Here is a 20,021-nt window from a genome sequence, read left to right on the forward strand (position 1 = left end):
AGTTATATCCCCTGTTGTTAGGACCCCTGTATGTCCTACTGGTGTTGAGTAATAGAAGCTTGAACACAAGGAAACTGAAAGTTTCTATCTCCGAACAGAGGCCTCTTCAGGCCTCTGTTTTCAGAGCAGGAATTGATATGGAGTCGGAATCGTTAAAATCTTATCAATACTCATCCCTATACCGGAGTATAGTTTTTTTTGACAACACTACTCCCAATATTGCCCACACAGACACAGGTTCAAACTCATGAACGTGACGACCACCTCTATAAACACTGCTTTAACCGGCTTCTCCATAAAAAAGCTATCTCTTCAATGGCGCAGGTGGGCAGTATTTATACTGAGGAGTGAAGTGAACCAATTCAACTTGGTTACACTCATCCCCCTACACTCATCCCTACACACCACAGCTCAACTGTGTATCCGGGTCATGGCACCACTGTTACTGGTGTCATTGCATCGCTCCTTAGTAGAGCTTCCTCAAGATTTGGTCACACACCAGAGTTCGAAATGGAGTCATCTGACTCAAGCTTTGCTTGAACCAGCTAGCCACCGAAAAGCTAGCTCATTGATGGCTCAGGTTGGCAGTATTTATACTGAGTGAGTTTAACCAATTTAACTTGGTTACATGTAGCAATCTTAAGGATATGAATGGGCAGTGAAAGGTTTTTGAGTCTGTATTCCCTGTAGATAACCTGTTTAATGTGCCATACTCTGTTTCTTAAGAGTGTAACCTGGTGGAAGGGGAGGACCATGTGGAGGTAAACGGAGAGGTGTTCCAGAAGCCCTTTGTGGAGAAGCCTGTGAGTGCCGAAGACCACAATGTCTACATCTACTACCCCACCTCTGCAGGAGGAGGCAGTCAGAGGCTGTTCCGTAAGGTTAGAACACACACACAAACATATAACTGCTATTACCTGTAACAGATTTAATAGCATGCATAAAGTGGCATTTGTCAAATATAAGACCCCCCCGTCATGATATGGAGCCTCATTTATAATCCGATCTTGTAGCAATACAAACTCTATTTGGTTCTGAGCCCCTGATTCATAGCTGCTAGTAATGAACCTGCACCATGCCTGTAATTTTTCTTCCTGTCATACTCTACCCAGATCGGTAGCAGAAGCAGTGTGTACTCCCCCGAGAGCAACGTGAGGAAAACTGGATCCTATATTTATGAAGAGTTCATGCCAACGGACGGAACTGACGTGAAGGTAGTTACATCCCCATTATCTCACTGCAGCTACAAATTAAACTGTACTTAACTCAATGTTCTCCAATTTTCTGTCAAACGTTGGGGGATCTCATGTAAAGTTTCTATGATCTTCAAAGTCCATAGTCAGATTTATAGGTTATGCCCTGCAGATATCAGTTGAAGTTGCAAAAACATATTTTACTTTTGCTCCTAGGTGGTACCTAGATGTGTCATGACACTGACACTAGCCACTTGAGTTTTACAATGTGGATCATGCCCACGTTTGAGTGACCATTAAGAGCACCACCTCAAAGTTTGTGTCATGATTTACATTAAAATACAAATAGTGTTTAATGAAACAATGCAGGGCATCTTCAACATCTTGTCAACAGTCATTAGAATGACTACAGATTCCTCGAAAAGTAAAAAGAATGTGTATAATGTGTGTATGTGACACGGTCCAGTCAAAAGGTGACAGATTGTGAAAGTGCAGATTGTAAGCTTTCAAATTATGTGTCATTGAAATCTGAAAATAGTTGAAGAAGATACGTGTAGCTGAATGTTGTTAAACCTGGAAAGCTCTAACCCAGATAATCGGCTTCAAAGATTTTACACCTTTTCACGCCTTCAGAGATGTGTGGTCGTTTTGTGTTAATCCTTCGAAGCATTGAGGGCTGGCCGCAGTGAAGAAAATAAAAATAAAACAATATTTGCACTCGATCCTAGATAATGTGTTTTTTCAAGTTATGTGTTAAGTAGTGCTGTCAAACGATTACAAAATGTAATCGTGATTAATCGCATTAATGTCATAGTTAACTCGCGATTAATCGCACATTTTTATTCTAAATGTCCCTTGATTTCTTTTTGTCCCATAATTTTTTCTCATTTTAATGCTCTCATCAACATGGAAAAGTGGATTGGATTGCTTAGTTAGTGCAAATGTTTTTTTATTATTATTGAAAACAACATTGCAACATTGCCTGGCTTTGACGAGGGGGCGGAGAATTTGCATCAGCTGTGTGCTTGGCCATCAAGTGGTATTTCAGACTGGACGTGCTGCGATGATAGCTCAGTTCACAACGACAAAACACACAGATCAATTTGGTCTTGTCAATGGAACCATTTGGCAACTTTTTGAAAGTAACCTTTCCATTCAGAATCTTATTGGCATCCATTTCGGCGTCTCGCGCTCGCCATCCACTCAAAATGGAATGTTAGCCTACTACTCTTTAGCCGGCTCGCAAGCCCAAACAAGTGTGTGCGGCGTGCCTGTTGTTTTGTTTCCGGTCTAGCTAGATCCGGTGTGGTGTTGTAGTTTTTCTAACGTCAGTAGTCGTTGCAACAGCATGAGAAAAAAACTACAATATGACAGCCAGCCCAATGCTGCGCTGTTGTAGTGTTGCCCCAGGCTCTGGTACGACGCGCTAGGCGGCTATTGGTTTACCTGGTGCTCGTCTTTAATAAGTCCAAAGGCCGGCTAAGGAGATAATACCTTTTATTCCAGGATGGCTGGTGCAAACAAGACATATACACGAGACAATACTCCGCCGAAACGGTCAAAACCATTTGCCCTTCCGGGGTCAACACCTGGCTCTACCTGTCTCCCCCTGGCTCATATAGCCGAGCCAAACAGCGCCACCCAGTGTACAGCCATAACCATTACAATACAAATATTTGGCTCTTACATACAAAGTTTGCTAGGCCAAAAAGAACGTTAATCTTGCGATAAAAAAATGAATGCTGTTAAAATGGGTTTGCGTTAACGCCATTAATAACGCGTTTAACTGACAGCACTAGTGTTAAGTTGTTGGTGCAAATTACATCTTCCGAAAACAGCCTCAAAGATGTAGCCTATTCATGGTTTACCAGGTCAAACAAAGAAAAATCAGCCTCTGCACAATGCAATGCCCATAATTAGCCTATTCATTCCATTTAGTCTGTGGATGTCGGCTAAAAAGAATGTATGAAAAAACTGTACACCGAATGCATGCTTGAAAGTTGACAAAACTACTTGTGAAACATTATATTTAAGGCTACTTGGCTTGAGACCAAATCTGCCAATTCACTACTTGATTAGGAGGGGGGATGGGATTGTACTTTGTACAGACAAACACAGCCTACATACGAAACATTACAGCTAGTACCACCGCGCTAGCATAAGTAGCCCAGGGAAAAACCGTTTGCACCGTGATGCAGCCTGGGGAGTCAGGTGGCTGAGCGGTGAGGGAATCGGGCTAGTAATCCAAAGGTTGCCAGTTCGATTCCCGGTCATGCCAACTGACGTTGTGTCCTTGGGCAAGGCACTTCACCCTACTTGCCTCGGGGGAATGTCCCTGTACTTACTGTAAGTCGCTCTGGATAAGAGCGTCTGCTAAATGACTAAATGTAAATGTAAAATGTGATGCAAATCAAATCGCGTCACGCATGACTCGCCCACAACTCAACTTGAAGCTTAGGTAAACAATAACAAATTATGAGTATTTAGTAATCCTAAACGTGTTGTTTATTATATTGAGTGGCTTCTTCAAAACTTAAACTTTTGTAATATGCAAGAAAATAAAAACAAAAAAACGGCTTCTAGCGGACAATACGGAATGCCGACAAGAGCTCCTTTTGACTAGATCGTATCACGTGTGTCCAGGTGTACACTGTCGGGCCAGACTATGCTCATGCAGAGGCCAGGAAGTCCCCAGCTTTGGATGGCAAGGTTGAGCGGGACAGTGAGGGCAAGGAGGTGCGCTACCCTGTCATCCTTAATGCCAGGGAAAAGCTCATCGCCTGGAAAGTCTGTCTGGCCTTTAAGGTAACCAGGTGTAAGCAACACACACACATCCACATCTGTACCCAGTTGTAAACAAGATGTCTGGAACTTTGATTACGATCCTTAAAATCAGACTAAGATTAAAGTGTGAAACTGATAAATGAATGGTCGAGGCCTGAGTAAGAGATGAGCTTGAAAAAGTAATGGGATCCATCATTTCTTGATACCAATTTTTTTTTTGTCTGCATGTGAATTTGAGGTTTTAAATTAAATGTCCTTTTTGACTGTCCTGTTGTTTTTAGTTAACTTTCTATGAATGCATCAAATGAATATAAATCATCCAAAATTAACACAATTTTAAGTTTATTATTTTACACCATAAAGGCCTGCATTTAACCTGCCACAGGCAGGCCACAGGATTAGTACTATACAACCCCAATTCCCAAAAAGTTGGGACGTTGTGTAAAATAAAATAAAAAACATAATACAATGATTTACAAATCTCATAAACCTATTATGTTATTCACAATATAAAACATATCAAATGTTTAAACTGATTAAATGGACCATTTTAAAGAAAAAATAAGGTAATTTTGAATTTGATGGCAGCAACACGTCTCAAAAAAGTTAGGACAAGGCCATGTTCACCACTGTGTAGCATCCCCTCTTCTTTTAACAACAGTCTGTATCTGTCTGGGGAGAGGAATGTTGTCCCTTTTGTGTCTGATACAGGACTCTTGCTGCTCAACTGTCCCGGGTCTTCTTTGTCATATTTTTTGTTTCATGATCCACCAAATGTTTTTAACTGGTGGAATTTCTGGACTGCAGGCAGGCCAGTTCAGCACCCGGACTCTTCTATTACGAAGCCATGCAGTTGTAACAGATGCAGAATGTGGTTTAACATTGTCTTCCTAAAATATGCAAGGCCTTCCCTGAAAAAGATGTTGCCTGGATGCAGGGGCGGACTTACCCATTAGGCAAAGTAGGCAACCGCCTGGGGCCCCCAGCTGCCACGGGGCCCCTTGAAAGACACCATAAAAATACTATATGATCAATAATAACTATAATAATAATACAAATCCATTAAAAGTCATAACCTTCACCAAAAGTATCAACAAAGATACCAACAGAGCGTTTATTCTATTTGTGTCAACGCAGGCTTCCCCTCCCACCCGATACTACTGTGAACTATTCCATCGATTGCAGCAACTGCGGAGCAAAGCACGTCATTTCAGTTGGTTAATATGAGACAGTAGAAGAGTTAAGTGAATGCGAAAACCAATTTGCTAAATGAAACGCAACTCCCCGAGCGGAGCACAAAAGAGAAAGACAAAAGAGGAGAGTAAACAAGTAGTTGCCAAACTGAAACTAATGAAGGAAACGTCATTTTCCTCTCCACTGATATCCAATGATGCAGCAGCTAGCACAAGTGCTGCTCAGTGAAGTTTGGCTAGCAACAGCAGCTAGGCTAGCTTGTTCGTAGCACAATTTACCGGGGTCAGCTTCTCCACTAGTGATGGGCATTCCGGCTCTTTTTCGTGAGCCGGCTCGTATGGCTCAGCTCACCAAAAAAAGCTGGCTCTTTTGGCTCCCGAACGGCTCTTTAAAAAATACATGTTTTAACTATGAATTTGACTATGATGGGTGTGAAAGCAATTTGAATTAAATTATGAAATTAAATCATACTCGACCGTAACCACATATCTTTAAAAATGCATTGATTTGTCATGGCTCTCCTCCGAGTTTTGACTACTCTCTGACTGTGTGTGAGTTGGCTCGGCCCTCCCTCATGCAGGATTGACAGGAACAGAATGTGAGGATGATCGTGTGCGCCTTTAAGCCTACAAGTATTTTTTTGTTGTTTTGTTGACTCCTAAGAGTCTCTCAAAAGTCTCTCTAAGATACTCTTTTTATACCCAATCATGTTACTGACCTGTTTGCAATTAACCTGGTTTGTTGCAAAATGTTCTTCCAGCTGTTTATTTTTTAGTAACACTTACTTTTTCCAGCCTTTTATTGCCCCCGTTGCAACTTTTTTGAGACGTGTTGCTGCCATCAAATTCAAAATTACCAAATTGTTTTCCCCTTAAAATGGGTACATTTCATCAGTTTAAACATTTGACATGTTTTATATGTTCTATTGTGAATAACATAATGGGTTTATGAAATTTTAAAATCATTGTATTCTGTTTTTTATTTTACACAACTTCCCAACTTTTTGGGAATTGGGGTTGTACTACGCGATGCACAAAACTGCTGTGTTTACATGCCATGTCGTTGGAAAGCTAAAATTCTTGTGATTCTATTGATGTAAACCATTTCAAGATACAGTAACAACAGCGGGTACAATCAACGTTTTTGTCTGAACACCAACATATAAATAAACAAAAACAGAACTGAGACGACTCACCTATCGAGCCTCACAGTATTGAGTGACATTGTCAAAGGCCCAAACGATCCAATCAAGTAAAATATTTTGTCCAAAACAATGTATTACATCCATAAAAACCATGGACTCTTGTTGCATCATTCTAAATTTGCTGACTGAAGCGTCCAATCACTCACGTAAACTTGGTCATGATTTCGGTTCCCTTATAAATATTCCTGAAATACACCCTCCTTTGTCTAAAGGAGCAAGCCATTTGCTATTGGTTATATGATTGACTGGCACGTCGTATAGCCAATTACATTATGAACACAATGATATGGGGGTGTAGGGGGAAGTTTTTAGCCTTCAATTTAAAAGTGTTAAGCTCTCTCACAATTGCTACATGTTTTGTGTGTCCTTGCACAGAAGGTAAACAGTGTAGATTTGGTAACTATTGACACCTTTGGACCAAGAAGAAAGAATGCACTCGGTGTGAAAGCTTGAGTCTTGTGTATATATATATATATATACTTTTTTTATAGTTAAAAAAAACTAATATTATTATTAATCATCAATCTAACAAACCAAGCAGTATTTTGGGAAAGATAAAGTAGAAATAATAATACAAATAAATGCAAATAAATGATAGTACATCCTATTCAAGTACATCAATTATAATAACAGGGATTAATAGTCCGGGGAACTTTCAGAAATAAATACTGATGAATCAGATAAAGCTCTCTTATGTGTTTATGCTTCAGTTATTCTGTGTCAGCAATACTAATGGTGGATCTGGACATGGGATATGATAGCTCTAAGTAACACCTTTCAGTAGAGTTTTATGAAAAGTAATACCTTTTTATAATAGTATGAATAAAGTATTTGGCCATGGTTACCTAGGGTACTTTTTGAAAAACAAGTGTAAATAAAAACAATTTGTGGTATTGTTGTAACATTTGAACTTGGACTAGGTAAGGCTTAATACTGTGGGTCCATTGTGTTTTCCAGTGAATACCTCCAAGTTATAGTACTCGCAGGCATCTGTATGCAAAAAGGAATTCAAGTGGAAAAAACTTACTATTTCAATGTGTTCAAACTTCTATTACTCAAAACCAGTTGCACTTACAATTATTCTGACTGCTGTGTCACCTTTTAAAATGCACCACAACCATGCATGTACTCCAAATTATTCAAGAACAGCTTTCAATTTACTTTGGGTGTGCCTTGATTGTGTTTTAGGCTAATTTGACAGGATTGTTAACAGGTCAAAGTTGCTTAAATGTTATGCATGTGTGTTTCATAAAGGGAGCAGTTTAACATTTGTTCCTTCGTTTTTCCTTCAGCAAACGGTCTGTGGATTTGACCTGTTACGTGCTAATGGTCAGTCGTATGTCTGTGATGTCAACGGCTTTAGCTTTGTGAAGAACTCCATGAAGTACTACGATGACTGCGCCAAGATCCTAGGGTTATATTAATTACTGACATTACCTGGATATTTTGTAATTGTTGAACAGTTTGGTTCTACAGAGCTAGTTTCAGATACCTGTTACTAATTGACATTTGAGCCTGACCTTTTGACTTTCTCTGTAGGAACATCATCATGAGAGAGCTAGCCCCACAGTTTCAGATACCTTGGTCCATTCCTCTGGAGGCTGAGGACATCCCTATTGTTCCCACTACCTCGGGAACAATGTATGAACAACCATTGACATTAGTTTATATACCTACAGTATACGTAGTGCATAGTGACTTCAACCGGAAAAATTGGATGGGTTTCAAATGACCTTGATTCACAAGGTGTGTGACTCACTGCCATTGACTTTCCACTTGCAGGATGGAGCTGAGGTGTGTCATTGCAGTGATTCGGCATGGGGACCGAACTCCCAAACAGAAAATGAAGATGGAGGTTCGCCATCAGAGGTACCTGACGCATGGACAGTGTTGCAATGTACTAGATGTGCTGCTAAAAGTCACCACTACACAACAGATTTTTTTTTTCTCCAAATTTATTATATAATTAATTATTAATGAAATTGTATTTTATTTTCACTGTAGGTTTTTTGATCTTTTTGAGAAATGTGATGGGTACAAAAGTGGAAAACTAAAGTTAAAAAAGCCAAAGCAATTACAGGTAAATTCGATTTTAAGTCTCTTAATTTTTGTTTTTCAAGAGTTTAGACTTTAGTTTACTTACAGTTTGTCATTTTATCTTTTTCACAAATAGGAAGTCCTAGATATTGCCAGACAACTCCTGGTGGAACTGGGACAGAACACAGACTCTGAAATCGAAGAATCCAAAGCAAAACTGGAACAACTGAAAACTGTACTTGAAATGTAAGGCTATCTTAAATTCTCAGATACGTGAATTTACTAGGGGTGCAAACCCGAAAAAGCGAATTGTTCAACACAAACCACGGCCCGGTTTTTACATGTAAGCCGCGTTTTTTTGGATCACAACCTAACACCGTTTGTCCTTTCCCGTACCCTTTCCCGGAGAGTACCTGTCCAATGAACTGTCAGTATATCAATGACAAGTCACGTAGTGGAAGGAACTGGAGCAAATCATACGAAGCTAGGCAATTTAAGAATGTGTGGAGAATGGAGATGGCATGTTGGAGGCGAAAGGTTAGCGTTTTAGGATGTACCATCGTCTTTTAACCCTTGTGCTGCCTTCGGGTCACATGACACAACGATGGTTCGTTATGAACCATCGTTGTGTTTACCCAATTTTACCCAATACAAAAACAAATAAAAATAATTGTATTTTAACCTTTGCAATGTGGGGGGTCTGAGACAGCCCAACGGTTAAAAGAAAATGCTTCACTTTGTTTTTGTATGTGGTAAAGTTGTCGCAATACGACGGTGGGTCACAATGAGTGATGGGTCAGAATGACCCGAAGATAACACAAGGGTTAAGTCACCCGTGTGGCAACATTTTGGATTTAGTGTTGACAATAGCGATGGAGCGAAGGTCGTCGATAAAATCCTCAGAAATAATGTTGATTTCATTATGTTAACAAATCTCTGGATGTAAGACAATGTTATTCATGCAGAGAAAATACAGAGAGAACACTGAAATGGTAATGTTTTTTTCTTCCCCCTAATGTGCTAAACAAACCAAACCGAAACTGAAACTGTAACCCATAAACCGCAATACAAACCGAACCGTGGGCTTGTTGAATTGTTGCACCCCTAGTATTTACTGACCACTGTTAATAACAGCATTGTTACTAGTTTTGTCACATATAGCGGTACCAAGTCGGTACTCAAAAAGAAAAACGGTACGTTACCAGAATTTCTGAAGTTACAGTAGGACCCATGCAGAGTCGGACGCTGACAAGCACAGTGTTGCCAAAAACATCTCACCAGAAGTAGCTTGTGGCTCTCTGAAAAGTTGTAAAAAGACTCTAAATCTAGTGACAAAGTCGTTACTTTGGCAACACTCCACTAAAAGTTTTCTACAAGAAAGTGGAAGAGCCACGTATGGAAATACTTTGGATGTGAGGCAGATGACAATGAGAATATCGTCAATCACCAGAAACCAATTTGAAAACTTCACTGTTCATGTCCTTTATGGTTTGCAGTAAACTGCAAATGCTACCTAATACTGGGGCATACGAAAGGAGAGGGCACAACAGGGTTATCGTTTTTTGCTTCTAGCGCAACCAACATTTTAAAAGCCCCATGAAGCGTGTTGAATCCACTTTTTCTACTTATAAATTATGTTCAAGTCAAGATTTATATTAGCTCTACAAATGATCTCCAAGTCATCTGCTGAGTTTGCTTAATGTCTACACTCAGTCCACACACATTTTCTGCCTTTAGGCCTACATGCATCATGATTGTATTAATGTTCTGTTGTTGTCATAAGTAGGCTACAGCTTTAGATATTGTAGGTGACTGTTAAGTCAACAAATGAGTTGTTAAGTAACCTATTTTTGTTTTTGCTTTGATATCAAACATTGTATCGAGTACCGTGAAATGTCACTGGAATTGGTACCAATTACTGAAATGTTGCTCATTGTTACAATATTGATTTAAGTTGTTCCGATAAGTTATTCTACTAAATATTATTTTTAGGTACGGCCATTTTTCAGGAATCAATCGAAAGGTCCAGTTGACTTACCTTCCACATGGGTGTCCCAAAACATCTAGTGAAGAAGAAGGTGACGTGGCTACATAAGTTAATAACAAAATATCCTAGTATGTGACAGTATTCCATCACAAATGTGTGGTTTACATTATTATTTGATAGTTATCCTTTGGTCTCATGAGTTGAGACCAAAGATAAACAAAAAATTCATGAGAATTATTTTTATTGTTTTCAATCTCTACCTTAACCCCCAGACATCCGGAGAGATGACCCATCTCTGCTGCTGGTGTTAAAGTGGGGTGGAGAGCTGACCCCAGCAGGCCGGGTGCAGGCTGAAGAGCTGGGCAGGGCCTTCCGGTGTATGTACCCTGGAGGACAAGGTAAGAACTTGAAACCCATCTAAATACACCAAACTCCGCTGTCTCTACTTTACGTATCTTATCTGGGGGGTATTCGTCGTAGCTCGCTAATCGGTTTAGCGAGCTAATTTTCAGGCTAAGATAAAAAACGCCCCTCTTTTTGGTTCGTGGAAGCAACTTTCGATAAATCACCATAGTAACATATCAATTAGCACTAACCTGCTCCAGAGCAGGCTAACGTAAGTGTAGCTGGATAAGCTTGCCACACCCCCGGAAAATAACATGGCAGCTCCCTTTTTGAGAGACCCAGTTGACCAAGGAGCTATATTTTAGTTCGATTAGCTTTCCATACCAATAGAGTTCTTTGCGATTGCCAAGATCCTTTATTTCACACGGATGAGTTCTTGTTTGAGCGATATCGATTCAGCGGACAAGGACTCATTTATTTGCAAGACCTTCTCGGGCCGTACATTGCAAATATCACACGCCGCAGCAAGCTTTATGCTTTATTATGAGCTTATGCTGCTGTATGTGAATATGTAACGCTATGTTTTAGGAAATGTCTTGTCTTATCTGTTGTGCCTGTGCTTTTTATATGTTTCACTGTGGGAGAGTGGGAAACGTCATATCGATTCCTTTTTATGTCTTGACGTGAAGAAATTGACAATAAAGCTACTTGAAACTTTAACTGTGCTTCAGACTCTGCATAGACTTGAGGTTTTTTGCGTCAGGTATAGGCTACATTTTTATACAGTATAGGCGATGCAGAAAACATTGGCAAAGCCGCAGCATGCGTTGCTGTAAGAAAAGTGTACTTGGCGCTTAACCAGCTGATGAATCAATTCATTATATTCCCTGGCCATGTCCCAGTCAATGAAATCAAAGAGGGATTTACACATAGGCCTACATGCATATACACATATATAGTACATGATATAAGCTCAGCAGCCTACACATATCCTCATAAGTGTCTATGAATTCGTATCAATTAGATACTCTTTGGCCTTGATTTTATCTAGCCTACTTATTCTGAAAGAGTTGAGATAATTATTTTCGCTTGCAAGATCTCATTCGATTATTAATTTCCATTAAGCCTACTGCCAGCAGGCACATTTAAAGAAATGTGATCTGATTGGGGTAATGAGGCACTTAAGATGAGCCTATACATTTCCCCAAAACTTTCGCATTTATAGCTTATCGGCTATTTTTTGCCAAGCTGCTTGTCTTGCTCTGGCAGCGGCGGTGTTTGACTTAGCCATGATAATATATGATATGATACATGATAATTGCTCGGATGGCCTGATTGAAATTAACCACATGATTTGGATGTGGATCAGCCGTTGACGAACCGATATTTTCTGTTCTCACTCATCTCGCTAATGTTAACGGGCTAAAGGGACAATTGATTAACTTAGCTTCAACCCTTACGACGAACGGGGCCCTGCTCTTGACTTAAACCTGTGTTTGTTAGCTTCATAAATAAATCGGATGTTTGTTTAAAACAACTGCACTTTTGCAGGGGATTATGCAGGATTTCCTGGGTGTGGCCTGCTACGACTACATAGTACGTATCGCCACGATCTGAAGATCTACGCCTCGGATGAAGGCAGGGTACAGATGACAGCAGCAGCCTTTGCTAAGGTCAGTACACCATGGCTGCAACAAGGTCTTAAAATATCATAACATGTCTGTTTGCTTCAAACCAATCTTGCAGGATTGTCAGATACTGCTTTTCTTTAGGAGATAGCTATTTCGCAAACCCTAAACAAATTCTGTGACATTTAGGCCGAATCCCAATTTTCTGTCTTACCCCTACCCAGGGGCGCCGTATAGGGGGGAAAGGTTAGGAGGATTCCGTGCCTGACAGGGGCCCAAAAGAATTGGTAAAAACTCATATGAAATTAAATTGTATTAAATATCATATAAACCATCATCATTGAGTATATATATAAACTCCTCAAAAAAAGTTGGGAAACGTTATCTCGGTCGATTATTCCTCCCCTTCAATAATACCAATTGATTGTATTTTATATTGTTGCAAAGCCTGATTAGTCACCTTTACAACGAGGTACAACTTGTAAGGATCGTGCATTCTTGGAATGAGCAACACAGCTAACCGTGTGGGTAGCGGCCCCAAAAAATGTGCCAAAATCCCCTGCAATATTCTTCTGTTGGTATTCACTCTCGTTGTGAGTTGCTTGGTGGATTGGAGGATTGCACTCTCCCACCGTAATAATAAGGAATAATAAGGCACAGTAATAAGGAAAAAACAACACATATTGGCATATTTTTACACTTTATTCATTTTACACTGTCCACAGTAGCGTGTGGAAGATCCATACGCAGCGACAACAGCACGCCCAAGCTGATCCCATGAGGAGGAGGTGCCAAGCTGTTGTGGCTGCGTATGGATCTTCCACACGCTACTGAGGTCCCCTGTTTTTTCCTTATTACTGTGGGAGAGTGCAATCATCCAATCCACCAAGCAACTCAAAATGAAAGTAAATACCAACAGAAGAATATTGTAGGGGATTTTGGCAAAACATTTTGGGACGCTACCCACGCGGTTTTATGGCTCCGAAACCTGGAGAACCACCACTAACATCACAAACAAACTACAAACCTTCATAAACCACTGTCTAAGACGCATCCTTGGAGTCTTCTGGCCAAACACAATTAGCAACATCAACCTGTGGGAATGCACAAAACAAGAAACCGTAGATACAGCTGTTAAGGAGAAAATGGAGCTGGATTGGACACACACTACGAAGAAACACAACAGCAATAACAAAACAGGCACTGACATGGAACCCACAAGGCAAACGCGCTAGAGGACGACCCAAAAACACCTGGGGCCTCATGTATAAACGTTGCGTACGCACAAAAAGCTTGCGTACGCTGGTTTTCAAGCACACTTTATGATGTATAAAGATTTACTTGACGTGAGAATGTGCGGGCCGTCACGGAAAGTTTTGAGCAGACGTGAGAATGTGCGGACGGTCCGCAAAGTCTTGTCTGGCTCTTTAACGTGGCGAATTCTAACTGAAAAGTGCCGAAACTGACCAAACATTACAAAATAAAGTTTCCACGACTACGTTTATGACGTTGACTATTCAAAAAACATAAAAATACAAGTTTGATCATTAATGTGGATGATCACATCAAAATCCCAAAACCCAAAACGGGAAAGGCTATATAGCCTTCTGTTTAATCCGCCACCACTTAATAACATGTTAAACTTGAGGGTGTCAATGAATGACAAAATCACTCAGGAAATGCATGTCACGCTAACCCTATAGCTGCCATGCTGTTATGATGCGCCACCACTCGTTTCTTCATTTAAAGTTTTACATCGGACCATTTCTTCTTAATTTCTGCCATGGTCCGGTTCTCTGAACCCACATCATTTATGGCCCTATAATAATAATAATGATTTTATTTGTAATGCACTTTACATTTAGCTAAATCTCAAAGTGCTACAGGTTAAAAACAAGAAAGGGCGCAAATAGTGACAGTTTTCCACTCCGCCGACTTTCTTTTGTCGCTAATACCCGATGACAGGCCGACAAACAGGACACATTTTCTCGCCTCCACCTCTGTTGTCAGAACCTCAATCTCACAGTCACCGTATTTCTTCTAATAAACGCCGCGGCGTTTATTAAATAACGTTCATTTTTGGTGCAGCGTTTATTCGAGGGCGGCGTTTATTCGAAGAAATACGGTAATTCAGACAACGAAATGACCTCAGGAGCGCATTTATAGTTCATCTGCATATTCATCTATGGGAGGAGGAAAGGCGGGGTCAGTGGCTCGTTCACGTGCGGTCAATCTCACGTTGATTGTGATTTATAAAGGAAAGGTGCGCAGGACCTGGCGTACGACCGGTTTTATACATGTGACTATTTCTGTGCGTAGGTACTTTTCGAGTTTTGGCCGTATGCCATCTCCTGGTATGAAAGCTGCGCAATCCTTTATACATGAGGCCCCTGGAGAAGGAGCACAGAGCAGGAATTCAAGAAGAAGAGGCTGACGTGGAAACAGCTGGAGAGGATGGCTCAGGACAGAGGGTGGAAACAATTCATCAATGGCCTATGTTCCAAGAGGAATACAAAGGCCCAACTAACTAACTAACCCACACAGTTAGCTGTGTTGCTCATTCCACGAATGCACGATCTTGACAAGTTGTACCTCGTTGTACAGGTGACTAATCAGGCTTTCCAACGGTATAAAATACAATACCAATTGGTATTATTAAATGGGGAGAAATAATCGACCGAAATAACGTTTCCGAACTTTTTTTGAGGAGTTTATTTCAAATATAATAATACAATTAATGATCTCTTTGTTTTTACTTGTTTGTCAATAAAAGTTAAATATCCCCATTGACCAAAAAGTAAACATCCATATTGACCGACCACCCCCCTGTATTGACATGAAATGGTTTGTTCCTGCCTTAGCATCACTGACGGTGTTTAGGTGCAGTCAGTAGACGCGCTATTCGCCAGAAATAGTGATCACAATGTCGCCTAGTAAATATAAATCAGGTTTTCAAAAAAGGTCAGAGAAAAAAGAGAGAGAGGAAAGCCAAAGGAGAGGTTTTCAATCTGTAACCCAGTTTTTCAGCAAAAAAGGTGGGTAGCCACTAGCCAGTAGTCTGTGGTATTAACCTGTTGGCTTAATGTCCATAGTGAAATAAGCTAGCTAGCTACAGACTAGTGTTAGCCTACATTTCATCAACATTTAATTAGTACAGGGAAACGTTTAGCAAGATATTCATATTAAATCATTGTCCCGACTCCCTCCCCCTTTTAGCAGACTTAACAACAGATGAGTCAGCAGCACCCCAGTCTCCCCATAACTGTACCCCTCCCTGTCCCAGTGAAGTAGGTGAGCAACATTGTGTTAACAACATGCCAGTTAACATCATTCCAGGGAGTCTGTGGGGATATCTGTCTGTCTCTCTTGCTCTTTTTACCATAACAAAAAAGAAAAAGAAATATTTATTAATGACAGAAATTCTAACTAATTATTTTCTCACATAATGATCATTATGAAATTATAAAAAATAAACTACTGTCTGTACTGGATGAGGGACAGTTGGAAACAGTGAGTATCTTACCTCAGCCTGCATGTAAGTTACAGACAATATAAAAATAATCCAGTTTGATACGTTCATTTAGATCAGGGTTCTCCAATCCTGGGCCTCGAGGGCCGCTGTCCTGCATGTTTTAGATGTTTCCCTGCTCCAGCACACCTGATTCAAATGAATGGTCATTACCTGGCTTCCACAGAGCTTGATAACAACCCATTCATTTGAAACAGGTGTGCTGGAGCAAGGAAACATCTAAAACATGCAGGACAGCGAGGACCAGGATTGGAGAACCCTGATTTAGATTTAATTATGGCCGTTAAATGGCATCTATAGATACAGACTTTATTATTCCCATCACGAAGGGCAATTTATTTGAGAAGCTTGCACACACACACACACCAAACAATCTATTGGATCTAATGTATGTAATCAAGTGCCGGTGATACAGAACTGTACCTAATTTGGGTCAATGTTCTGTAGTGTTAGTGTCATTTATTGGTATATGGCATATGTTTATATATACTGTATATATCACAGTATATATGTATATATCACATTCATTGTGTACATCCTACAGAGCCAGGACCCTCTCAGGTAGAGCTAGAATGAGGAAGAAGTGTAGAAGCACAGGAAGAAGGGAAAGAAAGTTACAGTGATGATGAGGATGAGAGATACATGGTGGAAGAAGACAGAAGTCATAAAAAGGATGTTGACCCAGGTTTGTGGCCAGCAGATTTGACTGACAGGGACAGGGAGGCTTTTGTGAGGGCACTGGCCAGCAGAGATGATGATGATGTACACATGCAGACTTGCATGTACAAATCACCAGCACAATATTGTACGAGTACGAGTATTGAACTACAAGCGACCATGTAGACAGAAATGACATGCCGTCGTGTAAATAAGATAAATAACATAAGGTAGTTTGTTTAATAAAAGAGCAAGCTATAGACCTGATTTATACAAAATTAACTTGACCTTCCAGGGGGGCGGGGGTGCCATTGGGGGGGGGGGGGGGGGGGGGGGCGCCCCTCTAATATAATGGTAGGGGAAACACTGCATATATATATGTCTCCAAAGCAAGTAGGGATATGTATTGATATCAAATGAAATTCGCTGCTAATGGAGTTTAGTTAAAACTGGAGACATGCATGGAGTCCATTCAATGCTAGTCAGAGAAATGCGTGGACTTTTGTGCAAATCAGCAATCTAACATTAGTGTAGCAAACTAGTGATTTTTAAAAACGTTTCAATTAAGAACATGGTGGCAAATATATATGTACAGGACTGTGTAGAGCAAAAAACAAGACTGTCGTAATTTTTAAATCAATTATTTAAGCCTAAAATACATTTATGGGACTCTGGATGATCTGGCCGTCATTGTTGCTGGTTGCGCAGTATTCACATAGTTCAAGTTCAAGTCTTTTATTGTCAGATGCACAGAACAACACAGGGTCAGACTGGGCACTGAAATTCTTAGGACAAGACAATGCAAAGCAACCTGGCATAACATAAGTACACAGAACATGGATTACATCTATGATAAGCTCAAATATAGTAAACCTCCTAAGATACAAATAATATACAATATTCAATACAGTATACTAAACCTCTAAATACACATAATAACCTATACTAACCTCATAAACCTATACTAACCTAAGACAAGTGAAGTACAATAGTGCAGTATTGCTGAAAGTGCAACCAGTAGCTGAAAGTGACAGTGTGTAAAGTGACTAGTGAGAAGTGTATCAGTGTCCATATCAATGTCCATTCAGAAGGCTGATGGCCCTTGGAAGGAAACTATTGGGGTAAAAAGACTTAAGGATGGTACCCCTTGGTTTCAAGTAAGCTCCCGAAAACACTTGGTTTTAAGGGGTACGAACCCCTACCCCTTAGCCGTACCCCTCGATCAAAACGAGTATTGGGATAGCCCTTACTCTCACGTGAACGCGCAAAACTAAGGGGTATGGGTAAGGGGTAGGGGTAAGACAGAGAATTGGGATTCGGCCTTAGTCTCCCATAACCTTGAGTGAATGTCACTGAATGGCCTATTCACCAAACAACATGGCAATAGAGCCAAATAAATGTGCATCAGATCTGGCAAATAAAAGATTGTTACAACTGGTCTGTAGGGTCTATTGGCTCTGGAGGGGGAGCTTACACCCATCCTGGTACAAATGGTGAAGAGTGCAAACATGAACGGCCTACTGGACAGCGATAGTGACTCGCTCAACAGTTGCCAGCAGAAGGTCAAGGTGCGGCTTCATGAGATCCTGCAGAGGGACAGGGACTTCACCGCTGAAGACTATGAGAAGGTCTGGAATGAGGAATACATTTTACATATATATCTCTCTAATAATGACAGGAATATGTGTGTGTGTGTGTGTGTGTGTGTGTGTGAACAAATTAAAATGGGTTTAGTGTCCCACGATCAACTGAAGAACCGGACACTCTGCAAAGTTAATATTTTGCAGGTGTCCTTTTTATAATCCAAGAGTGCAGTAGGCTACTGCGATTGAACTAATGTGATTAACATAGACATTCGCAATTAAATGAAACTAAGCGTAGTAAGGAAAATAGGGCCATTCTGTTTTGTTATTTAGAAGCGAATTCACTTTTACAAACGCTAATCAGCTGCTTTCAAATGGGCTGGCTAGCGAACAGAACGACTATATAAAGTGGATATACTTTCAGTATAGATCAGTGAATTTTGTCACAAATTCATGTGGTTACTGATGTCAAAACTGCTAGCACATTGCAAATGTACAAGTGCTGTATGGTGAATTAGGCCTACAATTATGACAACTGGCTAAACCATTGTGCATGTAATGACTTCTGTTATGAACTAAATGTTTAGATGTTTGTAGTGGTAAGACAATTTAACAGAGAACCAATATAGTAAATTTTGATCAACATAACATAAGCAATTTATAACATAGGAAACAGCAGACAAATAAAGGCTATATAATCATTTGCATGAATGTTGGCTACCACAGCATTGGCAATTTGATTAGAATAGATGTGGAGGTTGAACAAGTACTTCAGAGATGACAGAGAATTTCAATTGTGATCTGAGAAATATAGGTACCAAAACCACTGAGAAGAACTGTCATCACCAGCTGCATCATGGGCACTGCACTATGTATAATTCCAGAAATCTGTGTGTGTCACCGACTGCATCACGGGCGCTGTGCACTTGTATATATTTGCATGGCTCTTATTATATATTTATTATATTTATATTAAAGACGTTCTGTACAGGCCCCTAGAATGTAGGACCCCATTTCTTCATGTTGTAAAATGTGTATGGCACTTGTGTTGATAACTTCTGTTATCTCCCCAGCTTGCTCCAACCACCAGCACCTCTCTGGTCAAGTCCATGCAGATGATCAAGAACCCAGTAAAGACCTGTGACAAGGTCTACTCTCTCATCCAGAACCTCACTCTGCAGATCAGACAGAGAATGGAGGACCCAAAGTCAGCCGGTACAGTACATCCCTCAATAAAACCTTAGGAGAAAAGACTTACTGTCCTTTTTAATTTTTTTACTAGGTATGGGGGGAAACATTGATTCAGTTACGAATCGCGATTCTTGTGAATGACGATTTTTAAATCGCCACGCTGCCTCCCAAATCAATATTTTGTCTGTAGCCTACTTTTAATTATTTTATTCAATGCGAGAGAAAAAAACGTTGCGCTTATAATCCTACAGATTATATGTAAAATCGTAATATCAAATCACAATACTTACAGAATCGCAATACCCACAGAATCGCGACCTAAGTATCGTGATAGTATCGTATCGGGAGGTCCCTGACGATTCCCGTCCCTATTTTTTACAGTCTAGTGGTGTCATGTAAATCAACCCATACAATTGCCAGACATGTTGGCCCATATCACTCCACTAATATACATAAAGTTTTTTGGCTCTGAAACCCAACTATAATCCTTCATTAACGATGGTCAAAAGTTTAGCCTTTCAGAGGAATTTTCTGTGGAAAATCACAGTTTGAATGAGAACTCATGACTGCCAAAGTTTATAAAGTATTCTTACATCAGTGTTTCCCACAGAATATGATTATATTTCTGGCGGTAGGCAGGGGCGGAGTAGCATCCTACGTACTTCCGCTCAATTTTCATTTTGCTTCTG

The 20,021-nt window shown here is 40.2% G+C and overlaps 1 protein-coding gene across 15 annotated transcripts in view; it reads left to right on the plus strand.

The window, feature by feature from the left end:
- The window catches only part of ppip5k2 (diphosphoinositol pentakisphosphate kinase 2), a 103,278-nt gene that overhangs the window by 53,926 nt on the left and 29,331 nt on the right, over positions 1 to 20,021 (plus strand). For all 15 annotated transcript variants that reach the window (XM_062484399.1, XM_062484401.1, XM_062484402.1 and 12 more), the window contains exons 6-18: positions 727 to 881; positions 1,113 to 1,214; positions 3,837 to 3,998; positions 7,668 to 7,789; positions 7,915 to 8,016; positions 8,158 to 8,244; positions 8,380 to 8,455; positions 8,549 to 8,658; positions 10,405 to 10,490; positions 10,672 to 10,797; positions 12,296 to 12,417; positions 18,004 to 18,186; positions 19,215 to 19,356. In XM_062484399.1, the coding sequence (XP_062340383.1) occupies positions 727 to 881; positions 1,113 to 1,214; positions 3,837 to 3,998; positions 7,668 to 7,789; positions 7,915 to 8,016; positions 8,158 to 8,244; positions 8,380 to 8,455; positions 8,549 to 8,658; positions 10,405 to 10,490; positions 10,672 to 10,797; positions 12,296 to 12,417; positions 18,004 to 18,186; positions 19,215 to 19,356 (1,575 nt within the window). The remainder of the gene's footprint in view (positions 1 to 726; positions 882 to 1,112; positions 1,215 to 3,836; positions 3,999 to 7,667; positions 7,790 to 7,914; positions 8,017 to 8,157; positions 8,245 to 8,379; positions 8,456 to 8,548; positions 8,659 to 10,404; positions 10,491 to 10,671; positions 10,798 to 12,295; positions 12,418 to 18,003; positions 18,187 to 19,214; positions 19,357 to 20,021) is intronic.

The sequence above is a fragment of the Osmerus eperlanus genome, chromosome 18 (assembly GCF_963692335.1).
Source record: "Osmerus eperlanus chromosome 18, fOsmEpe2.1, whole genome shotgun sequence".
NCBI lineage: Eukaryota > Metazoa > Chordata > Actinopteri > Osmeriformes > Osmeridae > Osmerus > Osmerus eperlanus.